We start from the raw sequence: 25,174 nt of genomic DNA on the forward strand, positions 1-25,174 counted from the left end.
TGGAAAACGGCGTCTAAAAATGGGTGATGTGTTTACAAGGGGTTTGGGATTATCATACCACCATTGAGCGTTTGCAAGGCAAGCGGGCAATTTTATCATCAAAGGAATCTTCCGGTTCCATTATCAATATAGTTGAGGTTTCCAGCCATATCATATTCTTGGTTTCCAGCAGGAACAGTCCCATAATTTGCATGTAGGTACGTGTTTCCGAACATGTAAGTTGTCGATTTGAGGCAAATGCCGCATCTTGTTGATGAACGCAAGCGATTTACTCCCCACCGACGGGCAATTTTCTGCTTTGCGCGGGACTTGTTTTCTCTTCGCTTAAGCGATAAGACGCTGCGTTTTTCATCGGCACAGCCACCCCGCAGTGCCCGCATGCTAGGATCAATAGACTGCCACAGGATTTCCAGGGCTTGATATGCAGGATTGCGGCGCAGTCAGGCGACTCGACGCGCGCAGGCACCGCAGGAAGAAGGATTACGGGGGGGGGGGGGGGGGGTTCTAAAAGGGTCCTATGAGCCTATCTTCTCGAGGCACCAGCACTCCCGCAGATCAGTGGTGCCAGTTGAGGCCATACAGACCATTCAAGCCCCCTCAGTTGATTCCAGGCCGGCATTCCTACATGTCACATGCATATTCGTCTGCGTGGGGAAGTATGAGCTGATATGATATGGTCCAACCGGCTCTTACGGGGGTCATCTGAGGGATTTAAACCCTTACTCTGCAGACCGGGGCCAATGGATAGGTAATCCGACATGAACATTAACGAGCACGAAGATGATAGTTCTCCTTGCCAACTACTCTAGCGCCAACAAGACAGTCATGACATACGTAGAAGACTCTGAGCGTTTGCCAGAAGCAGAAGGGAAGCCGGCAATTAACCCACCACCTTGCATATGACAGAACCACTTGGTTCTGGGTACGGATACCGAAGGATGCATTAGTTGTTGCTGCAGAATTCAGGACGGAACAGACTCCGTCCCGCAAGTTCTCATTGGCCAATTCCGACACAAAGTACTCTTGTTAACGCAGAGTTGAACAATAGAGCAACCCATGCTTGATAGTGAGGGAAGCTCGGAATAGAATTCAAGCGCAAGTAAACTGAATAGCCACGGTAAGCGCTCGGTGGCATACTATCGGTGAGTTGTTACCGACACGGTGATAATTGCCCAATTCCCGGAAGGATCTAGGGCTTTTCCCGCCCCTTTGGACTTTGTTTCCACCAGACTTTACTCGCGAGTCACGACAACCCAACGAAGCGCAATCGAGCGAATCGTCTTCATTCGCACCTCCGTGCTGCCAATCTTTCCCTTCTAACTCAATTCCTCGATTGATTGGTGCCATCGTCAACAATGGCCGATCTCGGCGCAGACCGCACTGCGGCCTATGGCGCAGTCTACTCGCCCTCATTCCTCACAATCTTCTACGACAAGTACGTCCTGGGCTTCAATATGTCAAAAGTCTGGGGCTGCAGCACGGAAAAATTACTTCTCCCCTTCTTCAGCGAAAACTTCACCCGCAACCACCTCGACATTGGCGTCGCTACGGGTTGGTTCCCGGCAGCCGCCCTGGCGCGGCCGTTCCGCGCCACCAGCAAGCAGCGCATTACGCTGCTGGATCTCACCGCGCCGCCTTTGAACGCGGCAAAGACCCGCGTGCTCTCAGTTACGACGAACACCGAGGTTCAGTGCGTTGAGGCTGATGTCACGGAGCCGCCGCCGAAGCAGCTTCTCGGCGAGCGGTTTGACTCCATTTCCATGTTTAATCTGTTCCATTGCATGCCTGGCGGCAAGGCCAAGCTTCGTGCATTTGGTTTGTACAAGGAGTTGTTGAGCCCGGAAGGTGTGTTGACCGGATGCACGGTGCTGGGCCCAAATGAGTCGACTGGGTGGTTTACCAAGTTCTATCTCCGGTGGTACAACAAATGGTGGGGTGTTTTCAACAACTGGGACGACAAGAAAGAGGACATTCAAGAAGCGTTGGATCAAGAGTTCGAGGAGGTTGAGACGTGGATTGTTGGACAGGTGATGCTGTTCAGGGCAAAGAAGCCCAGGAAGGCGCTTCTTGATGTTTAAGATTTGGAACAGATATGATACCTATAGCTGCATGAGTTATGAGTTAATGAGATGGGTGCATGACTGGACGTAGACAATCAGCCTCAGAAAGAATACAAAGAGTTCGAACTTTCTTGCATGCTTTACTCAAGTAGTATGTCCCTCAAACACAAACTCCGCGTCGCTGCTTTGATGAGAGGAAAGGCGAACTGCCTCAGCTCCCGTATCATTACAACTGCGTGATGTTTGTAATGAAATCGAGCTCTATCCATGATGCTGGTCAGAAACATGGTATACAGATGCATTCAATCAACCCCACTCCATCAACTAACTGATTCCCGATTCCTTCCGCCACGATATAAATGCCGGCCTCAGTATGGCGTCTAAAGTCACTGGACTCAACGGTCATCATTTTCAGTACTTTTCACCAACAGCAAGTGTTCGGCGCAACATTATCAAGTTCAACATTCGGCGTATTGCGATCCGACTTACTTGATCCTTCAATTCCAGTATTCGAGAGCCCGCTCTCTCCATACCAACGTCGGCAAATGGTTCCCGTAGCTTGACTTTTCCGTCATTTTGTTCACATCCATGAACCATCTGGGCCAGTGCTCTCCAACCTTCAAGTTCGCGCTGACAAAGCTATGATAGAGAGAGTCTTGAGATCGATTTTGGTTTCGCGTTGATATCAGCCACCAAATGTTCGACTTCATATTTGGTCATTTTACCAGCCTTCTTCAGGCACACAGGTCGTTCATGCATGGGGTTTTTCGAGCTCAGAGCAGGAGTTACGCCTGCCAATGGGTCTTCTAGAAGATATCCTTCTACATTTGCGCATTGCAGCTGCCTGAGTCGGTCGACACTTGAACTTCTTGGAAAAGGCACCCTGTTCTTCTACTCAGTGCCAAGTTTCCCTTGAAGTGCTAGGCAAATTAGCTTCTGTTCGTCCAATCCGGCGTCTGTTTAATTGGAGCCAAGGAGCGCTTCGAACAGCTTAACCCGATCGATAATGAAGATCTTCGGGTGGAAAACTCCCGACTGGAAATCTCCACCACTTTATTAGGGGGTGTTAATTCCCCAATACACTCACGATATACCCACTGGGCCACTGCCGCACACCAGTTTGACCGGATGTTTGTGATTGACTGAGCGGTGGCTACTGTGGCCTTCTGGTAACTTTCTGTCTACTGGATGTTTCATGACTATCATGCTGCTTGGGCACTAGGCCATGCTTTTGCTTTGTGTCAATTTCAGATGAAGTAAGCAGCAAAGTTAGCCCAATCTCGGCAAAGTGATTCAAGAAATCCTTGCCTTCTTGGTCGAGACCGTGAATTTGTATCCATCGCAGGGTATCTCTTGCCTATCGCGATCTGTTGAAGCCAGATTAGAGCTGTCGCCATGATAACTTCATCGTTGGCTTTGGTCTGATACTATCGTCAACTGGCCATGAGCTGCAGAGGAACATAACTATCGACGTCTGAGCGCGTACTACGACATCTTCTACGAAGAAGCGTACGTCAATACTCGGGGGAGCTTGTAGCAGCACTCTAGTGTTACACTCATCCTACTCGAGCGAGAAGCATGATGTGACTAACAACACACTGTCAAGGAGGGTTTTCTGCATTGAAGTTGGAAACCTGCGTTTGGCCAAGTCAATTTGATCATCATTTTCAGATTCTCGCTACAATCGACAGTTTCAGGCTACAATTTTGAACCATTTTCTAGGCCTTGATACCTTTTCTTGATGAACATAGGAAACGTCATAGACTATTTTTCACACGGTGTTCTCCTCCTTCCGGGCTTGGACATCGAGCTTCCTCTGCTTTCGCCATTCCTCGGCATATCTCACGCCGAATCCGTGCTCGAAAACTACCCTGATCTCCTCCAACGTCATGTTCGCTGCTTCAGGGAAGCAGAAGATCACAAACACCCAGCCCAAGAAAGACAGCCCGGCGTATAAACCAAACGTGCCTGATGGGGTCATGCCTCGCATCATTGACAAGAACGTCGAAGAGACGATGATGTTCGGACCCCAGTTGAAGATGTTGATCATCATGGTCCCCATAGCTCGGACTTCCATAGGGAGAAACTCGTTCGCCTGCCACGGGACACAGCCCAAACCCGCAGCGTAGAAGGCCACGAACATGATCATTGCAACCAGGACCAGGGTTGCGGGCCAACCAACTTCCTTGGTGGTCAGCTCTAGAGTGTTGTTGTCCAAGGGGATCCAGTGGAACGCAATGGCGGCAACGGCAAGGCAGACAGGCATACCCCACATCGTCCAGAGCAGGATTCTTCGCCGGCCGATTCTGTCAATAAGGAAGATTGACAATACTGTGAAGATGAAGTTGGTGCCTGCTACAACAGTACCAACAGCAACGGGGTTCGAGAAGCCGACGATCTGGAATAAACCTTGAGACTCTGATCAGCATGGCACACGCAGCACAGTGTATAATAATTCATGGCACCGTACTGGAACTGTAATACATAAGTGTATTAAACCCGCAGAGCTGCTGGGCAGCCATAAGGCCACAAGCTGAGGTAACTGCTCGCAGGTTGGCTGGGACCTTGAATAGGCTGGTGACAGACTTTCGGAGGGAAATTTCTTCGTTGAGGACCTTGGCTTGGTTGACGCCGCGCTCAATGGAGATCACTTTGTCCGCGATTTCATCTTCACTGCCCTTGGGGTAGATTTGTCGCAGAACCCGGATACAGTCGTTTCGGTGGCCGTGGAACATAAGTTGACGAGGTGACTCTGGACACCAGAAAAGGAGAATACCGAGTATGATTGAAGGAACCCCGCCGATTCCAACCATGTATCTCCAGCCGTGTGCGGTCGTGTTGAAGGCTGCGGCGAAAGCGTACGCAAGCACAGATCCGGCACCAAGGAAGATCATGTCGATTGAGATCATTCGGCCTCTGAATCTGGCAGGGGAAATCTCTGCGATGTATAATGGCACGATCTGAGAAAACAACCTATGTTAGCACACGGACCCCGGTCAAGTCTGTTGCGGAAAAGCCTAGAGATATGGAGGCTTACCATGGATGCAGAGCCGACACCAAAGCCGATCACAAGTCGACCAACGGTCATTTGCGCAATCGTGAAAGAGGTAGCCTGGAGCAGGGCACCGATCGTAAAGAGGATAGAGGCGAACCAGATAGCAGGCTTTCTTCCGTACTTGTCAGCAGTAATACCGGCAATGACGGCGCCAATCAAGGCTCCGGCTGCGGTGACTGCCGTGATCAACTCCTTTTCTGAGTGAGTCAGGTCTTTGTTGTCGAGGTCTTGACCGATAACAACAAGAACTCCGGAGATGACGCCAGTATCGTAGCCAAAGAGCATGCCTCCGATCGCGGTTGCCGCAACACAGAGCCAGACAAAGGTACCTGGCTTGGTTTCCTCGATCCGCTCTAGGTCACGGTTCTCTACGGCCTTGACTGCGTCGCTGACTGCATTGTTCTGCTCGACATGCTGGACGCCCTGCTTGAAGGAATCATCGAGTAACCCCATGGCGAAAGTTGGCCGTAGATTAGCGGATTTCTGATCAGAAGAAAGGAGTTACAACTAAAGATCTTATCAGGACATGAAGATCTCAACTGGAGAGGAGGTCTCTGAGATATTGCCCATGTTTACGAACTCGACACCGGTGGGATGAGCAAGCTTTATAGACTTTGCAACTTCACCACACGCTTGAGGAAAGGTATCAGAGGAAGGCTCACACTCAAGTTCTAGAGTGACAAAGGCAAGGACAAGACACGTTGGACTAGCGTACGGGATGATTCCCGGCAGGTCTAAACCGTCCCATGGGGAGAGCTGTTGCGGGGTTGGCCCTTATCTGACGAGGCGAACACTGTCCAAGCCCTCATCTCGATGTCTAACATCCAAGGAAATTCCAGCCGTCTGACATTGCTCCTCGTTTCTATAGGTCATTAACACTTTCTTGACTCTAGTCTGTCGTATCTGTTGGGTTTCCAGCGGGTCTGAAGCACGGGGAAGTTTGGGGGAAATCTGGATTCGCGGGGTAGCCGACTAGGATTCATCTGGGGAAATGGAGCCATTGCGAGCGCCCCCACCAATTGTGCGACAGTCTATCGCCCAGCTCGTCGAGTCAGGCCTGTCTAGCGCCGCGCGCTTTTTACTCTCTCTGGACAATGAGGCAGTCGTTTCCGTGACGAACTCGAGCCGCGGGCTGGACTTATTGCCGTCAACAGGGGAGTCAACTCTTCCCTCGCCCTGATTGCTTCGGTTTTGCGGCCGCTGACCATTCCTTTGGATGAGTAAACAGTCTGGATACGCTGCAACATTCCGTAGTATGATAGTCTTGACGGAAAAGGCCTCCATGAAAGCCCGAAGGTTGACGTAATGTCGGAAGTATCCCCATGAAGATGGACATTTCCGCCGTTTCCCACCTTTCGAGTCGAGGCCTATACTGAAGTATCTGAACTGTTTTCATCTGGCGAGCAAAAGGATTATCTCGCCGAGAGGTTAAAATTTCCGGCAAGACCAGTAAGATCTACATGTAAGGGTTCCTCCTCTACAACATCAGGCCATGGAACATCGATGCATTTGAGATTCTTGGGAAGCTAATCTGGGACCACATCCTTCCCAAGCAGCTTCATATTTATGAACACCATTGCGGAGGGATATGGTAACACACTCACGTTCTCCAACCGACAAGTTGTAGTAGTGTGTGGACGCGATGGAGAGGTGGGGTGGACTGGGTAAATGTACTACTTGATTACGACGAAACCAATAGTAGAAGATGCATCATGATGAACCTTCCGTTCAGCACGCGACATTCGAGCTTCTGAACTAGCCACAATGTTTGAGCACACTGTTCACTGTGGAAGATGAGAGGAAGGTTTTATAATCATTGTGTGGGTCGGAAACCACTTTCCGGCAGCCTGCCATTCGTGAAAGCAATCCTCTCAGCGCATGCACTGTCAAGGGGCTAGACCGTTGGTCTCAAACCTGACGCGCTACAAGCATCCAACCTGACCGATTTGCACAAGTCAGGGCATACTTCACTTGACGTGGAAGAATCAAGCTGATATCGTAGCTGGCGTGTAATCGTGAGGATGCGGAATGGACAAGCATACCAAAAGTCTAAAGGACAGACTACACCATGGTATACTTATACATGCATCTATCTTTTACTAAGGGTCATACTTTGGACATTCCCAGAACGTATTTGTATGCTTGCAGTTGGTCCAGTCGATCACGCGAAAAATGACCAAGGACTTGTGCGGGATTCCTTTCGCAACCAAGGAGGGTACACGAGCTGAGCTCATACTCCTGTAAATTTAGACGTCAATTTGAAACTGAACATGCGAATGGAAGCAAAGAAAATGCTTTCTCACATTCCTCGAGCTTGAAATTGTAATATCGCAATTTCTAGCCGTGGTCTGACATTGGCCACCTTTAGCAAACCTCTGTTTTTCTATTCCTTCGGAGCGGAGTGTATTCCCGGGTCTGACACGGGCAGGATCTTCGCCGAGGTGGATGTTCGGCTCCACACGGCCTCGGACCCGAAAGACCGGCTTCTTCTACCGGTCTTATAGCAAATAGGCCGAGATGTCCCCATTCCTCTATTGTTCCTCTATTGAGAGATTGAGAGATCGAGGGAATAGCATTGAATGGTACTATATTTCCGGGTAATTTGAACCAGAGCAAGACTTCCTCAGTACCTGATACGCCACTGTGCCACTAGCCCAAACTAGAAGCGGAGGTTATCAGCGATGCTCCGTGGTACTTACCGAGTAAAAGCATCGTGGAGGGTACCTGATGTTCGGATTAAAGGCTTTGTAGAGACCAAGGTCTGATATAATGTAGTTGTCTCAGTGTTACTGCACGTCGTGTGGCCTACCTTATGTCCGGCTGTTTTGAGGCCCCCCACAGTTCGGGAGGCTAGACGGGAAATGTCGACCAAGCGGCCTCTCTCACCCTTTTGCCGCCGGGTAAATCGCTATTGCCATATTAATCAACCCAGAAATCCTAAGAAGCTCAAAGATTTTAGCATTTAGACACGGTCTAGATATTCCGACTTCATTTTTCAGCCCCTTTGAGAGGTGCTGATACAACGCCGCAACATGTCATACCTAGGCTTTGTTCAGGTACACTTCACTAAGGTACTTTGCGGACTTGATCATGCTAGAATCTTCATCGACATTTTCCATACAATAGCAGAGAGCTATAAAGAAATGGGAGAAACGCCTGCATCGTATTGATGGAAAACCACAAACCAGCACGCAATTCTTGGAACAAACTTGGACTGATGAAAGGTATTCAACCAGGTTGATTAACTTGCACTGGGACCGACGCCAAGGACCTGGTTCCGGGTGAAGTCTAGGAAACTTGAGATAGAACGAAGTGACATTGCACCCGTCTGGAACCCAAGGACGGGGACCGATCGGTTTTTAGGGGTACATGAGTTTAACTCATTGGCGCGGCGGCACTAGTACCAATTTTTGGAAGGAAGTGTGTGTTACATTCGGTGTTCTCAAGTCGCTTTGGTAGACCGAAATCGAGACTAGGCGCAATATGCTACAGATATAAAGCCACAGACTTCGCCTTTGCCTATGTCGTGAACAGCAGGAATGACAACCACACAGCAGCAATCAAGTCATCATGGTCACTTTCAACTCTCTTTTTCTGGCTTTCGCCTCCGTGGTCGGTGTTCTCTCTGCTCCTGGAGAGCTGATGAGGCGCCAGTCAACTCCTTCGTCTACTGGAACGCACAACGGCTACTATTACTCCTGGTGGACTGACGGTGGATCCCAAGTTACTTACACCAATGGTGCAGGTGGCCAATACAGCGTGGTCTGGCAAACTGGCGGCAACTTTGTCGGAGGTAAAGGCTGGAATCCTGGTGGACCGAGGTACAATCGTCCGATACCTACCGAGGCTGAGTTTTGAGCACGTCTCTGACAGAAACCCTACCTTTCAGAACTATCACGTATTCTGGCAGCTATAACCCGAACGGTAATAGCTACCTCGCGATCTATGGCTGGACTAGAAACCCCCTGATAGAGGTTTGCCTGACATTTCCTGACCCAACCAAACATCTGCTGAACTTCCTACGCAGTACTACATCGTCGAGTCCTTCGGTACCTACAACCCTTCCAGCGGCGCTACCAAGAAGGGAACCGTCACCAGTGATGGTGGAACCTACGACATCTACGTTAGCACGCGAACCAATGCCCCCTCCATCGACGGAACAAAGACCTTTCAGCAGTATTGGTCCGTCCGCCAGACGAAACGCGTGGGCGGAACAGTCACGACCGGCAATCACTTCAATGCCTGGGCTCAGGTGGGCCTGAACCTCGGCACTCACGACTACATGATCGTTGCCACGGAAGGATACTTCAGCAGCGGCTCTTCTACAATCACTGTCGGTGCATCAGATGCTGGTGGCGGCGGCACAAGCCCGCCTGTGACCAGCCCTCCGCCCAGCAGCGGTGGTGATGGAACTGTGAGGCCCCATCTCTTTACCCCTAGTCGTCTTTTACTGATGTATTATCCCCTTGCTAGTGTGCTGCAAAATGGGCTCAATGCGGAGGATCTGGCTTTACTGGACCGACTTGCTGCCAATCTGGGTCCACGTGCCAGGCGTCGAACCAGTGGTACTCTCAGTGCCTGTAAAGTTTAGGACCTAGGAACGAGGATGCCCTGAAAGGCATGCCGTCTTACTTGGAGCACAGGCTAAGACCATGGAGAAGTCCTCAATGAACCGTGTTCCGGTTTCTCAAGAAAATAATGCGTTTGATTGAATATGTCAAAGTGCGGACCTAAGTCGTGACCTTTCTCTATTTGGCATCAAATTTGGAAGGGGGGGAAATACGCGTAGTCATTGGCTTGTATTGATATTTATACGTCTGGCCTGCATAGGTGTTTGCGCAACAGATGTGGTCCCAATTCATCTCATGATGTCACCGATGACACGTACCTTGGATACCTGTAGCGTCGTACAATTCAACCTCTTGGCATGTCATACAAGGTACTGGTATATCACAATATATATGTAGAGAACACAGCCGTTGTAAGGACTTCGATTAAAAGCAGCGCAGTAGAGTTAATACACCATCATTTACGGGCAGCCATATAAGAAAGAAATATAAGAGAAGAGAACAAGAAAGTTGCGGCATCGCAAGATGCAGGAATAGGCCGGCCTGCGGAACGGGACTGGGGCAGGGGCAGACAAACACCGAAAGATCTCGTATAACAACAGCCCGAGGTATCTATCTGCGGACTGACTTTGAACCTTACAGACAATTGATGAGGCAACAAGTCGTCTGGATTTGTAAGCTACGAGAGGTCGTTTCCTGGCACTACCTCCGTCATTGTCTACCTTATGACAGGCCACACCGGAAAGAAGCAGTATTGCCACTTGCCAGAAAGCACCAAATCTTACGATCCTCAGACCTTACTCTCAGATGGGCCTATTATCCTCATTCTTGCCTGTGTCGTCGCATTACATGCTGGCCGTGAGGTCTTGTGTTGCTAGCTATTTTACTTTGTCGTGGCCAGTCTAGATCCAATGAGTCTGTTCTAGCAGACCTTCACTATGTTGACGAAGTATTTGAAGCTTATGATCTGTGTACCGCCAAGCCTGACCGGGAAACGTGGAGCCCCACCGCAGGACATCGCTTTTCGTTGACCGAAGTACATGCTCAAGTTCGAATTGTACTTCTTCATCAACGTGTGCACCTTTGGCGAGGGGACGTGCAAACGTCTTAGGCAGGACGTCTGGGGAGGTAGCGAGCATGATGGGGTTCGCTCCAGCGCCGGGTTCTCGTGTGGACAGGTTTGGATCAGCTCCGTGGCGCAAAAGTAAGGCTACGATCTCATCGCAGAACGAACGGGCCTGTTGAAGAACGGTACCTAGAGGAGTTTTCGACCAGGGTTCCGGTCCATCGGCCTCGTTTACATCTGCATTGTGCTCTATCAGTGTCTTTACCACTGGAGCTTGGTCGCTCTTGAGTCCAATATGAAAAGCAGACACATTCGGGCGCATTGAACTTACGTTCTTCGAATTGGGGTCGGCCCCGAACTTCAGCAGTGTGCGAATCGTGCTGACAGGATGTTTTTGCTCAATAGCCGCAACTAATGGGGTCACGTCATCGTTGTTCCACGTATCTGGCTGTCCCAAGGTATTGACTCCATTGGAAAACCCTCCGGCGAGAAGGGCTTCCATGAGCTTGGGACACTTGACTGAGTGAAGAAGATAGCTCTTCTCAGCCCAGACGTTTTCGATTGAGTGGCAGGCCTTGAGGAGATATCGTGCAACCTCGATCTTGTTGTTCTCGATTGCAACACTTAGTGCAGTCTCTCTCTGGAGAGTAGCTTCAGCATCATAATCAGGATAAATGACAGGACTGAGGGCGCCTGCCCCGTGAGCAATAGCCATCTTCACGGCACTCAGTCGGCCGGTTCTAGCACCCCAGATGAGGGCCTGGTGGCCATTGAGTGAGTCTAGGTGGTAAAGACTCCATCCGAAAATAGCTGCACATCTACGCGAGCACCGAATGATTGATAGAGTATCCTTTGCGGGAAGATGAAGGCCAATCTCGTTCAAGATCTCGTATGGGAGGTCGTCCATAAATTGAAAGCCTCGACTCTGAGGTCCAGTCTCCACCCTGGTTCTTCCCATTGCCAGGATCTTATGGGAGCTAAAGTTTGTCAGTAGGTGATTCAAGCCTTGAGTAACAGTTGAAGAGGTTACGGAATGAATGTATCATACCAATTATATTCGAAGCCTATTATTGTGTTACAAACAACGAATATAGTCAAGCGAACAGGATGATCGATTGACGGGCAAACAGGCTGAAATGAAAGTGAGGGCTATTCTCACGGGTCGTTCAATAGAGAGCTGTATTGAGATAGGTAACACAGGGCCTGGTCGAGACAAATCTGGGTGAAAAAGAGGGAGGGAGGAACGAGGATTTGCGAGGTGCGAGACAAAAGGCGACTGTGACAGAAGGGTTGAATACAGCTCCTGGAGCTGGCTAGTCAACAGTACGAGAAAAAACACTCACAAGCACAGCGTGGCAGCGGTGCAATGGTGAAATCGATAAGGAAACTTGTTTCCTCACAAGCGTGAATGAAAGCCTACAGGTGAATCAGTCCAAAAATTGTAAACCTGAGACGATGCCCGCTGTGCGTTGACTCGGCTATCGGTCGGGGTTTGAATTACGAGGTTGCCAAAGTCTGGGGAGTTTTATAGAGATTCAAAAGAATAAACACCCTGATGTTCAAAGTTTGCTTCTCATTTGGATTCCTTCATTTCTGTGGCGATTCGCAGCTCGTGAGAGGTCAGTCGTATCGGAGATAGATCGATCTCAAGGAAATACTGACTCAATTGAACGAAAAGTGACATGTCCGATTATGTTGGCAAACTAATGTAGTAGGCAGCGAGTCATCGAGCAACTTACGAACGATAGCTTCAATCGGAACATGTTTGAGACCTACCACTCAAGTGCAAGGTGGTCCGAAGGAGATATCGCGCAATGAACCATTGACCCTGCGCTGTAGCAACGTAACGAGATTTCTCTTTCCCGTGGACTAGACCGCTCCGGGGAAGCAATAGCGACTTGGAATCGCGGAGTTAATGTCGCGATGATCAAGCAGCTAACTACCGTTTCGGTTCTTAACCCTCTGTATGGCGGTAGGTTCTTTCATAACCCGGGTACTTGATCTTCTATTTTTTACAGCTTCTCTAACAACTATACTGGGAGGGAAAAGTCATAACGGGAATGAAAGAGGTATGAGGAATAGTAGCAACAGCAGGCAAGTAAGCTTAAACCCATTTGGTACCTACAAATCCTCGACTTGTAGCTTCATGACTCTTTCAGGACCGGGGCCTACCCCCGCGGCGAAAAGCTAAGACGAAAACTGCGAGTATTCAATGGAGATGGCAGGAATACGATTTGCGCTAAGTGTGTCCATGTATGAGCCTCTTAACCCTGCGTACGTTTTGGAAGCCCGAACAACGGTGACCTCGAGTATTGAGTTTGACCTCTTTCTCCGTAAACGGCTTTGATATGCATGATTTTCCGCAGAAATTACATGACTTTCAGTTCATTGATAACCTTCCACCATGGTCTTCCACCGCAGCATTTCTGATTGAATCAAAAAATTCACTTCCCTCTTGATCATAAAAAACCACCAGGATTCCCTCAAATCTCCTAAGCCGCCAAAGCTACTGTAGTGAGAGTAACACAGTCCCTTGGAAGTCCTGACACTCGAACACATCAACAACAGTCACAATTCGTCAAGATGGAACAAACATCACAAGACACATACTACTCAAGCGGCCCAGGCTCACTCAATAACATCACACCACGAGCTCTCCTCAACCTCTCATCTGAAATCGTGGAACATCTCATTTACGCTCTGTGCCAGTCTTGCCAATCGTGCGATCACGGCTGCGAGTCTACAGTGGCCGGGCGTGGTGCCCTCGAGAACTTAAGCTTGACATGCAAAACGTTTCGGTACCTTGCCGCACCACACTTGCGACATACTTTCAGCTTATATCACAAGCGCCTCTTGGATCCCATCACCTACGATGCCCTGGTTCGTCAGCGAGAAATCCAGTAGGCCCATAGGGGCGGCTCCCTGGCCGACATTCGATACGTTGAGGCCAATCTCTTTCTTTGGTGTATATGGCTTTGTCCCTGATAACGCCACTGAATTTGCCCCAAGGACTTACACCCATCAATACCGAGAGCATTAGCATCGTTACCAAACCTCAAGAGGCTCGACATTATCGTCGAGGGGTCCCACTCGTCTCAAGGACGCCAAGCTCCACTTCCCGATTCCAAGGCTGGCCTGTCTACAAGTCGATCAAGAGTCTTCAATTTCTCTGCGCTTGCTCTGCAGAAGGCCAGGCTGTATCAGCTGACCTTACTCCCGCGTAGGGTGGCAGTCAACTGATTGCCAAGCTTCCGAATATCACCAGTCTTCATATTCACGGCATCACACAACTCAAGTTCTTGAACGATCCCGTGCCCTGTCACGGTTACCCAACCTTGGTTCATCTCAGACGCCTAAAGCTAACAAGCTGCCGATTCATCTTCGCAACTTCATTCAGCCTCCTGCTTGAGTGCTGCAGATCGCTGGAGGTCTTCATCTTCAGTCGGGACGAGTCCCCCGACGGTAGCATCATCCAAGAGCTGAGTTGGAACAACTGGAACCTCGATTTGGAGATCACCCCACGTCAAATAGTTGATCAAATCAGCATAAAGGTACCCAAAGCCCTGAAGCATTTGGTTATCGGACCATGGTTTGGGTGGGAGGGTCAGTACGCACCGACGCATGTGTATTACCGCAATCGTAATCAGTTCATGCAGGAGAAGCTTGTAAAAAGGAATGTTATCGGATCGCTTCGGCACTTTAGGAATCTTGAAGAGGTTCATCTTTGTCAAGATGTGGTACTTGGACCCCCAAAGTGCATGGCCCCCGATGAAAATGGGTACCTGTTACTAGAAATGCGACCTCTCAGCTTGAAGAAGCTCAAAATCTCGGGGACAAATAGGCACCTCACACCTTGCTTGATAAAGCTCCTCGAGGCGACATGTATGAATAACCTCCGCGAGATTTGTTTGAGCTGCACAAATCTGTTCGTGCATTAACTTGACACCTTTAAAGAGAAGCAGAGCTTGATGAGTGATTGGCCTAGGATTGATGAGAAGGATCTGATTTATCTCACGAAGGGCTTCAAACAGAAGGGTGTGACCTTCTATGTAAATTAGCTGCGTCATTTGCTTGACATTTTCTTGCGAAATTAGTGGTCAGTCAATTAGGTGGACAAGGGAGGTGAGCAACATGTCATAGGGTCTTTCTTAATACAACTACATTTGGCAATACTATCCCATAATCTGCTAAATAGTATCAGTGCATCTGTTCAAGCACTTCTCTGCGTACTGACTCCATCTAGTAAGCACGCGCTTCGTTTAATACTACTACATTCACCCAAAGAAACGCGATGCGATATCCCTGAGCGATTTACCTCACCGAGTCTCACCGAGAATGACCGAGCCATCAAGGTCGCGATTGTGGGCACTCCTCGGTAAACTTCGGTCAGAAAACTGATGGGTCCCGAGGTTCAGGCGGGGCGCTGACACATCAGCCTGATTGGGCGATCTGGAACTACATGGAAGGATTATTCGCCGGCCGGCCGAACTGCAGGTCCGGACGGGGCCGAATTGGGAGCTTCGACCGTCGGTGAAGCCAAAAAAAGCAAAGGGCACACAGAATTCATTCCCCACGAATTGCCTCGGCTCGCCCACTCCCATTTCAAAGCCGCCTTGGACGACGGCGACGGCGTCCAATCGGGACTCGCCCAACCTCACCATGTTCCATCCATCTCGCACTCGCAGGGCCTTTTTCGATTGGCGATGATTAGTAGCGCGTCCGGTGCCAGCCAAACAGACAGCTCAGCAGTCACGCCAGTATCTGCACGTACGGAGTATTACGAATACAGAGAGCTGCGAGAATTCAGGAACGAGGATTCAACCCCGACAGCCCCGACACGAGGTGGATGATAATCCCGATTATCTCTGGACCTTTTGAGTTTCAGCATTTCTAAGCCCGGACGGCATTGCACATCCTTGGCCCGCCCCAAACCCGCTTCTCGAACACTCAACCCACCCCGCGACCCTCCTTTTGGGATCATCAATGGAACGGTCAACGGCCAGCACCCCAGCACATCTCCGTTCCCGACGTCCCCGTTCCCGCATGGTCGCATCGGCCGCAATCGCAAGCATTGCAGCTTCGCTTCCGGGGGACCCTGAGAGCCGTCAGTTGCACTACCGAGCGATGGGCGAGGGGCTGATGACAACGCCGCCTGCGTGTTGTCCAGTGGTGCCTCTCGAATCCTCCGACGTCCAAGGCTCCAGAGTTCAAGGGAGATAATGTCCCGCCATGTCTTCAGAGCCTCCGACAGGATGAGAGATCTGATAGGCCCAATGCAGAGAGCTGAGCAAGAGATGACAAGTTGAGGTGCCATTGTCTCAAGCCTCGGCATGTCGTCATGCCCGATTTTATCTAGCTCCACCACGGGAACGAGACGAGACGCAGACGCGGACGCAGATGCAGACATTGCAGACGCAGTAATCCGCCGCCTTTTGGTACGGAAATCTTCCTGAACTCCTGGAGCGAGAGAGTCTGCGACCTGCCACCTTCATATCGAGTATCGACCTTGTGTCCTGCCCCTCGGAGCAGAAGCAGTCTAGCTAGGGTCGCGCGTTGCCCGCAGCCCGCCAGCCCCTCCTTAACCCATATGAAGAAAACGTCCGGTGGGAAAAGACCCTCCGACTCCATTTGTTGTTCGGGCGGCCACTCCGGGGAAATCGGCCACACGCCACACCCACACACCCATCTTGGGTTATGCATCCACCACTCTGCATCCGAAAGTCTGCTAGGTAGACAATCTGTGTGCCCGTGGTACTGTGGTACCGTATCACCGTGTGGTGCGTCGACTGTTCGAAAAAGGGGACAGACACAAAGCAAAGTGAAAGGCAGAGGAAAAAACAAAAAAAAAAAAAAAGAGAGCCTCCAGGCCCCATCCCTACTAGCCCATGCTCCGTGCGCCGGAGAACATTCCTCGATCGTTCGCCAGCTCGTCGAGTCCTTCGGAGCTCGTGCGGGCCAATGTCCCGTCTTGGTCATCCTGCTCCGGCGCGGGGCATGAAGTCATGACATGAGCCAAAGGCAAAAACTCGGTGCAAGCGACTCACGCACCAAGCGTCCACCGCTGGCACCGCACGCTTGACCGCGGCCATGAAGCTTGGAGGGGTAAGTGTAATCCGCGAAAGCGGCGGAGGAAACGTGGGACACGAAAGCAAACGGGCGATTTCAGAGTTTGCGAAATAGACTGGATGTCCCGACTACTAAAAGAGCTCCCTCTGCTGCTCTACCTCCGACTTAGAAAGGCTCTGTGAATCAGTTGTCTCGTATTCTGTGGTGTTTGCTTATAATCTCAAATACATACCATTCGTCTTCCTTGATACCCTTTCCTCTTTCCACACAACATCATATCCAAAATGTCGCAACAAAACCTTTCCGTCGTGCTGGCCGAGCGTCCCACGGCCGAGATCATCCCCGGCAAGACCTTCAAGACTGAGCAGAAGCCTATCCCCAAGGCTGAGGACCTCAAGGATGGCGAGATCCTCATTGAGAACTGGTACCTCTCCCTTGACCCCGCCATGCGTGGCTGGTTGAACGGTATGTCGAGACCTTTACACTCTGCCATGATCATCTTCGCGGGGACAAGTGCTAATCAAACTTCCATCTAGACCGCCGCTCCTACCTCCCTCCCGTCCAAATCGGCGAAGTCATGCGCGGCGCCACCGTCGGCCGCGTCCTCGCCTCCAAGTCCTCCAAGGCCAAGGAGGGCGACGTCCTCCCCTCTTTCGGCGGCTGGGCCGAGTACAGCGTCGTCCACGACAGCCGCGTCGAGCCCGTCTCCTCCTTCCCCGCCGTCTCCCAGCCCATCGACTACCTCTCCGGCATCGGCATGACCGCCCTGACGGCCTACTTTGGCATGCTCCGCGTCGGCGACCCCAAGCCCGGCGAAACCGTCGTCGTCTCGGGCGCCGCGGGCGCCACCGGCAGCGTCGCCGGCCAGATCGCCAAGCTCAAGGGCGCGCGCGTCGTCGGTCTCGCCGGCTCGGACGATAAGTGCAAGTGGTTGACGGAGGAGCTCGGCTTCGACGTCGCGCTCAACTACAAGGACCCCGAGTTCAAGCAAAAGTTCAAGGAGGCCACGCCCGACTTCATCAACGTCTACTTTGACAACGTCGGCGGCGAGATCCTCGACATGGCGCTGGCGCGTGCCAAGGAGTTTTCGCGCTTCGTCATGTGCGGCGGTATCAGCCAGTACAACTCTGCGACGCCGCAGGGCCCCAAGAACTACGCCAACATCATCACCATGCGCATCAAGATGCAGGGCTTCATCGTCTTCGACTTTGTGCAGGAGTACGGCCAGGCGCGCAAGGAGCTTGCGCAGTGGCTTGAGGAGGGCAAGATCAAGCGCAAGGAGACGGTGGTCAAGGGCGGTCTCAAGGCGGCGGAGCAGGGTCTCGTAGACCTGTACAAGGGCATCAACACAGGCAAGCTGATTGTCGAGATCAAGAACCCCAAGGATGCGGCCAAGTTGTAAAGGAATCCCGAGCCAAGATCTCTGAGGAATGATTTGATGACACTGTAATTTTATGCATAATGACCAGATACTGGCACATATAGAAAGGCATGCCAAACAAATTGGAAAACATTACAAATGTATTTTGTCTGTACTGGTGCTTTGGGTGACCTGTCTGCTCTCAGTGGAAGCCTCCAAAAGGCTGAGGCTTCTGTGTCGCTAGCTAGATATGGAGGATGGAACCTGAATAAGAGACATGATCACCCCTATCATCTTGTTGGCGATGTCGTTGCTGTTGGTGAAGCATTGAGTAAAGGGCTGGTATCGTTGTGTCGGGGACTATGCCAGTACCCAACATGCAAAGATAGGGGGTATATGGATGTAAGCCATGCAGTCCACAAAGGGACCCGCTCCTGCCACCATCACCAACCGGTGATCGCCATCCTGCCCCAAGCTCCTCCTTTCTGCCGGGGCCATCCCATCTTCAACCATCGACTTTCTCGACGTTGCCCCGGACACAGCTCCAAACACACGCAGATAGATCTTTGCAGATATTCGCAGCACCTGTTTGAAGTCCAAACGTTTGCATGCCTCGCTACGTCGACATGGCACATTGCAATTTCCTTCTCTGAGTTGCAAGGCACCACCTCTTTTTTTAGGATTCACCGGCGCGGCTCGCTCGGAGGCTTACGGAGAAGACCCCAGCACCACGGCGTCGCAGGTAAATTTCCTTTCAGGAGGCTGCGCATTCCCAACGTAGCGAGAAGCGAACCCTCTTCGTACGATTCCTAGACGAACAGAGACGGCGATTACGACTAGAGTTTCAGGCTTTGAAAAGCTCTACTTCTCACGCTTCCTGTAGCGTTCTTACCGTGACCGACCACCCCCCGCCAGGTCTGCGTGCCTCGAAGCGAGACATTCCACTCCAGATCCACTCGAACTTCTTCAACTCTGGAATGCGCCCAGCCTCGAGTAAATGGAAGTGATAACTCCCACGCATCGGGAGACGGCCGTTTAATAAGGACGGGACGATTGGAGACACAAAAAACAAGAATGCTTTTTTGCAAACCGAGAACTTGAACACAACAAAGAAAGTCGAACACGAGTCCATGATACCCTACAACACATCCTCGACGTATCCCTAGTCGGAGCTTGCGAAGCCCACGACCCAACCCGACGTACATATCCTTCAAGTCAAGGTCCTTACTGTCCAACCTTCACGATGGCTTTGTCTTCAGAAGAAGCTGCCCACCTCCACAGGCAGGCAAAACGACGAGCCGAACGAGCCGCAGCCGAGATGAATTTCCGCGAAGTGACATCGGAGGAGTATCTCAAGAAATTACGGGCCAAACGGCGCCCCGGGAGACGATTCGAGATCGATGATACGCCTGCCGCGGTCGAAATCGGCGAGGAGCCGCTACATCCGCAACGAGAATTCAAACTTTCGACAGGCTCCGAACGGCAACGGACACATACCCGCACGAAGTCGACACCGACAGCGAACACAAATGGATTATCATCTGGTAGCCGTAGAACTACGCTTGGGGGTCCAATAGCCCGGAACACTCTCGGAAAAGCTTCGGTTCCCTCTCAGAGGCTGGCTGCTCAGCAGACGAAAAGCCAGCCCAACCTTTTCCTGCAAGCTGCGCAACAGCGGACGAACCCCGCCATCACTCATGCCAACTTGGGCACGATCACGACAGTCTCGTCATTATCAGCTCAGCCGCAAAGATCCAAATCAAGCTTGAGCATGTTCTACCCTAAAAAGCATGTTCGTCGCGCAGCGTCAGTGTCTGTCCTATCGTCAAAACCCCTGGAGTTGGATCCGATAGCCACAGCGCACCACTCCGGCCACGCTCGAAGTCAGTCGCTTGGCAACGCCCTCTCTGTCGTTGATACAGCGCCGCAGCCTGTCGCGCTCAAGAAGCGAGGCTCGTTGCGCATGCTGAAAGACAAGATTAGGAGAGTAGCCAGCTCCTTTGAACTTCGATCGACCAGAAGCGACGGTTCGGGGAGTAGTGATGATGATGGCTTGAAGAGCCGGTCCAGTAAGAGTCTTCTACTGCGGACGAAGACCAGATTTGGCTCGCAGCATCGACTTGGGACTGTAAGCGAAGAATGAGCAACGATCAAGATCCGGGGTGGTGCCACAGGCCAGACCTAGTCATGCGTGGCTGAGGTCCTTTACGCAGACACCACTGGAGAACGTCTACACTGTGTACGATTGACGCGGACGAGATACGACAGCTCTGAATAATGGCGTAATGTAATTATACAAAACTTTCGCATTTGTTCACATCTAGGCAAAGATACCCGGTTCATATTTCCTACTATCCCGCCATGTCTATCCGAAGTCGCGATGCAGCATCAACTCCTGGCACTTAACTGAAATTGAGGGCAGAAAGGGTAGTCGATGTATCCAGTTGGCAGCTTTGGGGTATAAAAGTACGTCCGCTCGTACTTGTCCAGCTCAATACCCTCCTTGATGCGGAAGACGAGATCGGGATTTGAGATAAAGTACCGCCCAAAGACAACAGCAACATCGTACTTCTTGTACGTTTCGTCCACAGCTGCCTTTGCAGACTGGGCATTCAGCCCACCAGCAAGCAAGACTGGACTCGCGTTGTCCCAGAGCTCAATTAACCAGCGCACCGTTCGCTGTCCACCACAATTGTCATCATTACCGCTGATCCGAGCTTCAATGAGATGGAGATACGCAAGCCCTAGAGGCTTCAGTTGCTTGACCAAGTATTCAAAGGTCGGGTCTGGGTCGTCCATGAGCATGCCCTGAAAATCACTGTACGGACTGAGACGAACGGCCACCCTATCGGCGCCGACGGCATTGACGACAGCCTTTGTCACTTCGATATGGAACCGAGCACGCTTCTCGATGCTGCCGCCCCAGCCGTCGGTTCGCTTATTGCAGGTATCTTGGAGGAACTGGTCTGGGAGATACCCATTGGCGCCGTGGATCTCCACCCCGTCGAAGCCGGCTTCGAGAGCGTTGCGCGCGGCGGTCGCATAGTCCTCGATGACTTGCTGTATGTCGCTTTCGCTCATTTCCAGAGGGGTAGCAGCGCCGTCGGCTACGGGTATCGCACTTGAAGACTCGAGATGTAGCCCGAGGGATTCGAGGACTTCAGCTCTGCCACCCCGACCGAGGTGCCAGAGTTGGCAGTAGATGAACGAGCCCTTGGCGTGCACGGCATCTGTGACCTTCTTCCAGCCTGCAATGTGCGCTTCATTCCAGATGCCAGGGACGTTATGACGCCCAGCGGTGCGGTACGAGATGAGGGTTCCCTCAGAGATGAGCAGAGTCCCCGGTACGCAGCCTCTTTGGGCATAATACTCTGCCCTCAAACGTCAGACAGTGAACGAGTTGAGAGACGATGGGGCTGTATGCTGACCCTCCATCATCGGAGTCGGTGTCCATTCATCGTCTGCGCGGTACCTTGTCAGCGGCGCCAGGGCTAGTCGGTTAGAGAGCTGGATAGGCCCTATATTCAACGGGGTGAATAGCTTTGACATGACTAGCTGGTGTAGATGAAATCGACTAGATGCAGTTAAAAGTTTGGAGCTATCATGACAAGTCAAAATAAGGTAGATGCGATGGAAGAGTCTAAAATCAAAGACGTAGCAGTATCCCGTCATCGACACCTTCGCTAGCGCAACTGATCCCAGTCCATTCTCTCTGACACCCATGCCGATGAAAGCCGAGTCGACTTCCGCGCCTTACTCACCCATCGCAATCATCAACATCGTCTCCAGCAGCCTTCAGCAGAGTTGAATCCTCATCGACACCGACACGAAGGGATTATTTTTACAACGCTGGCCTTAATGTGGCCCACCTAAGCCCAGCGCACACCCGGGAGAATATCCGGGGCCTAGAAGACTGGAAGACCTTTCAGAAACAGAACACAGCCGACACTGCGGATGCGTATCGGCACAAAACGTGCCGACAAAGAAAGTCGGACGTGCGATCGGCGACGACGGCCACCCAATCCTCGCCTGCCCCTGTGCCGACATATCCAGGGTGGATCGCCCACATTTGAGCCAGAATGGGAGAGTCGTTGAGGATTTCTGGTGAACGGATCAATTGCGATTGACGCAATGGACTCCCGGCAGGCAAGTCATTTCGTCGGGTGCGTCCGATGCTAACCCCAGATCCTCCCGGGGAAGTGAAAACCGGCGATTCGGCACCGAAGTTTGGGAGACCCGTCTAGAGTTGTGACTTCGTCGACATTTCTTGGACTGTATTTCGAGCCAAGACCTTTTCTTAGGGATTTCACAACCTACAGATCAAGGTCGAGGTTATCAAGATGAAGGAAGATGCACCCATCACCGAAACCAAGCAAATCCCACAAACGCAATCATCACAACAGGTCCTACGCTCGCCTTCACCCTCTAGCGACGAAGATGTCAACAACCACGCAGCTTCAGCCAGGCACCCCCAGCCCAAAGACGACACAGACGCACAAAGCATAGGCGGCCAACGCAACACAATGTCCCGCAAACGCATGCTCCTCGCCTTCTCCGCCCTCTCCGTCTGCCTCTTCGTCTCCTTCATCGACCAGACCAGCGTCTCTACCGCCGTGCCCGCCATCGCGGAGGATCTCGACACAGGGACGGCCACCTCGTGGATCGGGACGTCCTTTCTGATCGCGTCGACGGCGTTCCAGCTCATCAATGGGCGGTTGTCTGATATCTTTGGCCGAAAGAATTTGTTGATGATTTGTTTGGTGTTGATGGCTGTTGGGGATGTGCTTTGTGGGTTTTCGAGGACGAAGGAGCAGCTTTTTGCGTTTCGGGCTGTTGCTGGGATTGGAGGGGGTGGGATTAATAGTATTGTTATGATTATTGTGAGTGATATCACGACGTTGGAGAATCGGGGGAAATATCAGGGCAAGTTCAAAGTCTTGATCTCTTTCACTAATTTTGACTTGGAATTAATACTCAACTCAGGTGTTCTAGGCGCCGTCCTCGCCCTCGCAAACGGTGTCGGCCCTTTTGTAGGCGGCGCAGTTGTTCAAGAATCGACATGGCGATGGGTCTTCTGGATGGTCCCCATCATCAGTGCCCCGGCCGCCGTCACGGTCCTCTTCTGCCTCCCGTTGAAGCACCGACCCGGAAACTACAGAGAAAAGGTCAAGAAAATTGACTACGGCGGCATCGCGCTCAACATGGCCTCGACGCTGCTTCTGCTCATCCCACTATCTGGAGGCGGCGTGACGTACCCTTGGTCCTCACCATTCGTCATCGCTGGAGTCGTTGTGGGCGCTGTGTTGGCCGTCCTCTTTGTGCTCTACGAGTGGAAGCTGGCGAAGCTCCCCATCATGCCTTTGCGATTGTACCAGGCGCCGCACTGCAGTGCGTTATTTGGGCAGACGTTCCTCATGGGCCAGGCGTACTTTGGTAACTTGTTTTACCTACCTATATACTTCCAGTCTATTCTCAACTATGAACCTCTCGTTTCCGGGGCGCTGATCCTCCCCGTCATCATCACGACTTCGGGGCTGTCTATACTGTCTGGGCAGTACATGCTGCGAGTGGGACGCTACATGCCCTGCATCCTCGCAGGATTCTTCCTCTGGACGCTGGGGAATGGTCTCACGATCCTCTTTGACCGCGATACAGGCCTAGGAAAGATGATCCCGATCCTCGTGGTCATGGGCGCGGGGATAGGCTTGACGTTGCAGCCTACGCTGGTGGGCATGTATGCCAACTCCCGCGCTGAAGACCGGGCCGTCACGACAGGGTTGCGAAACTTCATCCGGACTATTGGAGGCGCGTTCGGGCTCGTGATTTCGGGAGTTATACTCTCCAACACGCTGAGACGGGATCTTCACGGGAAAGACTTTGTTTCCGATGCGGTGATTGCGGAACTGACTTCGTCGACATATACCTTGGACCAAAAGGGGTTCTCGGATGCGGAGAGGACGGTGATTTTGCAGGCGTATATGAAGGGTTTGCATTACATTTTTGTGTATTATGTCATCTGCTCTGGGCTGAGCCTGGTGTTGACCCTTGGGGTTGGAAATACGGGATTGAAGGCGAAGAAGCCGGCGCCGTCTGAGGAGGCTTCGGAAGGTCCGAATGGGGTGTCGGGAGAGGCTCCGATGAGTGATCAAGAGAAGGCGAGTGGGAATTAGGAGCATGGATGAATTGGTGAAGATAAACTTGCATGCAGCATAAGGCACTCAAAAAGACAGGGCGATGGGTCAGCATAGCATGAGTGGCATTTGATGAACTTGGTTCATGATCGATGTCACAGAGAATCGCGTTGAACAGGCTTCTCACTTTACAACGAGCTCGGGGCTTCTCATAGAGTTCCTTAGGGTGCGGATACCCGATTGACTTGCCGAGCATCTCATCGCGGAGCAGCGGAAGTCAGCCCGACTCCCATCCCGCAACTCAATGCCAAACTTGCCATCTACGCCTTTCAAGCTATCCCCGGTCAAGGCTCCGGTCAGAGATAGGCCTGGGCATTACATCAATATGCATCCTCTCATGCCCCTCGATCAATCTTGTTATCAAGAGCATCTCCACGGCCAACGATACCCCGTCCAGAACCCCGCGCCTTATCACCACCCCTGGGTCGACAAAAATCTCCGAAGTACTCCAACGGTTCGATGTCGTCCGATTGAGGGGGACCATCCCTGTTGAATGTAACGCCTCCAACAGCTTGCATCCTTGCCCCTTCCAGACCCCGAGATGCGTGTGTGTGTGTGTGTGCGCGACGGCGATGTGATAACGCGCTGCACGCTGCATCGAGCTGGGGAATGAAGGCATCAGCTCTGATAGGGAGAAAGCGTCTTGCTCAGTGCAGATAGCCGTGATAATCCGCCACTAGTTGCGGACTGGGTCGCCCGATGGATGATTGGCCGGTTAATTCTGGCCGATCGCCGTCTTGGTCTTGCTATTTGAACGGTTGACTAGGTAAGGTCGTTGACTCGAGATATGGACGGCGTGTCACTCAAT

General features: G+C 51.7%; 8 protein-coding genes across 8 annotated transcripts; 5 read left to right on the top strand and 3 right to left on the bottom strand.

Annotated features, from left to right (window-relative positions):
* Window positions 1–1,355: 1,355 nt before the first annotated feature.
* CTAM01_14142 (methyltransferase) lies at window positions 1,356–2,078 on the top strand (the record flags this gene model as incomplete). Its single annotated transcript, XM_060530143.1, has 1 exon — window positions 1,356–2,078. One exon carries the CDS (start codon window positions 1,356–1,358, stop codon window positions 2,076–2,078), a length of 723 nt encoding a protein of 240 aa, XP_060375280.1.
* A 1,753-nt stretch (window positions 2,079–3,831) lies between these two features.
* On the bottom strand, window positions 3,832–5,568 carry CTAM01_14143 (myo-inositol transporter; the record flags this gene model as incomplete). The annotated part of the gene is made up of 3 exons (XM_060530144.1): window positions 3,832–4,469; window positions 4,531–5,020; window positions 5,098–5,568. The coding sequence occupies 3 exons, from the start codon at window positions 5,566–5,568 to the stop codon at window positions 3,832–3,834; spliced, it is 1,599 nt and encodes a 532-aa protein (XP_060375281.1).
* Window positions 5,569–8,685: 3,117 nt separating this feature from the next.
* CTAM01_14144 (glycosyl hydrolase family 11) lies at window positions 8,686–9,699 on the top strand (the record flags this gene model as incomplete). Its single annotated transcript, XM_060530145.1, has 4 exons — window positions 8,686–8,936; window positions 9,005–9,089; window positions 9,143–9,529; window positions 9,589–9,699. The coding sequence occupies 4 exons, from the start codon at window positions 8,686–8,688 to the stop codon at window positions 9,697–9,699; spliced, it is 834 nt and encodes a 277-aa protein (XP_060375282.1).
* Window positions 9,700–10,585: 886 nt separating this feature from the next.
* CTAM01_14145 (uncharacterized protein) lies at window positions 10,586–11,464 on the bottom strand (the record flags this gene model as incomplete). The annotated part of the gene is made up of 1 exon (XM_060530146.1): window positions 10,586–11,464. The coding sequence occupies one exon, from the start codon at window positions 11,462–11,464 to the stop codon at window positions 10,586–10,588; it is 879 nt and encodes a 292-aa protein (XP_060375283.1).
* A 5,635-nt stretch (window positions 11,465–17,099) lies between these two features.
* On the top strand, window positions 17,100–18,217 carry CTAM01_14146 (zinc-binding dehydrogenase; the record flags this gene model as incomplete). The annotated part of the gene is made up of 2 exons (XM_060530147.1): window positions 17,100–17,280; window positions 17,352–18,217. The coding sequence occupies 2 exons, from the start codon at window positions 17,100–17,102 to the stop codon at window positions 18,215–18,217; spliced, it is 1,047 nt and encodes a 348-aa protein (XP_060375284.1).
* A 1,201-nt stretch (window positions 18,218–19,418) lies between these two features.
* CTAM01_14147 (uncharacterized protein) lies at window positions 19,419–20,318 on the top strand (the record flags this gene model as incomplete). Its single annotated transcript, XM_060530148.1, has 1 exon — window positions 19,419–20,318. The coding sequence occupies one exon, from the start codon at window positions 19,419–19,421 to the stop codon at window positions 20,316–20,318; it is 900 nt and encodes a 299-aa protein (XP_060375285.1).
* A 245-nt stretch (window positions 20,319–20,563) lies between these two features.
* Window positions 20,564–21,724, bottom strand: CTAM01_14148 (NADH:flavin oxidoreductase/NADH oxidase; the record flags this gene model as incomplete). The annotated part of the gene is made up of 2 exons (XM_060530149.1): window positions 20,564–21,546; window positions 21,604–21,724. The coding sequence occupies 2 exons, from the start codon at window positions 21,722–21,724 to the stop codon at window positions 20,564–20,566; spliced, it is 1,104 nt and encodes a 367-aa protein (XP_060375286.1).
* A 791-nt stretch (window positions 21,725–22,515) lies between these two features.
* On the top strand, window positions 22,516–24,345 carry CTAM01_14149 (major facilitator superfamily transporter; the record flags this gene model as incomplete). The annotated part of the gene is made up of 1 exon (XM_060530150.1): window positions 22,516–24,345. The coding sequence occupies one exon, from the start codon at window positions 22,516–22,518 to the stop codon at window positions 24,343–24,345; it is 1,830 nt and encodes a 609-aa protein (XP_060375287.1).
* Between the last annotated feature and the right edge of the window lie 829 nt (window positions 24,346–25,174).

Source organism: Colletotrichum tamarilloi (genome assembly GCF_030869305.1).
Source record: "Colletotrichum tamarilloi strain Tom-12 chromosome Unknown Scaffold_114.1, whole genome shotgun sequence".
Taxonomy (NCBI): domain Eukaryota; kingdom Fungi; phylum Ascomycota; class Sordariomycetes; order Glomerellales; family Glomerellaceae; genus Colletotrichum; species Colletotrichum tamarilloi.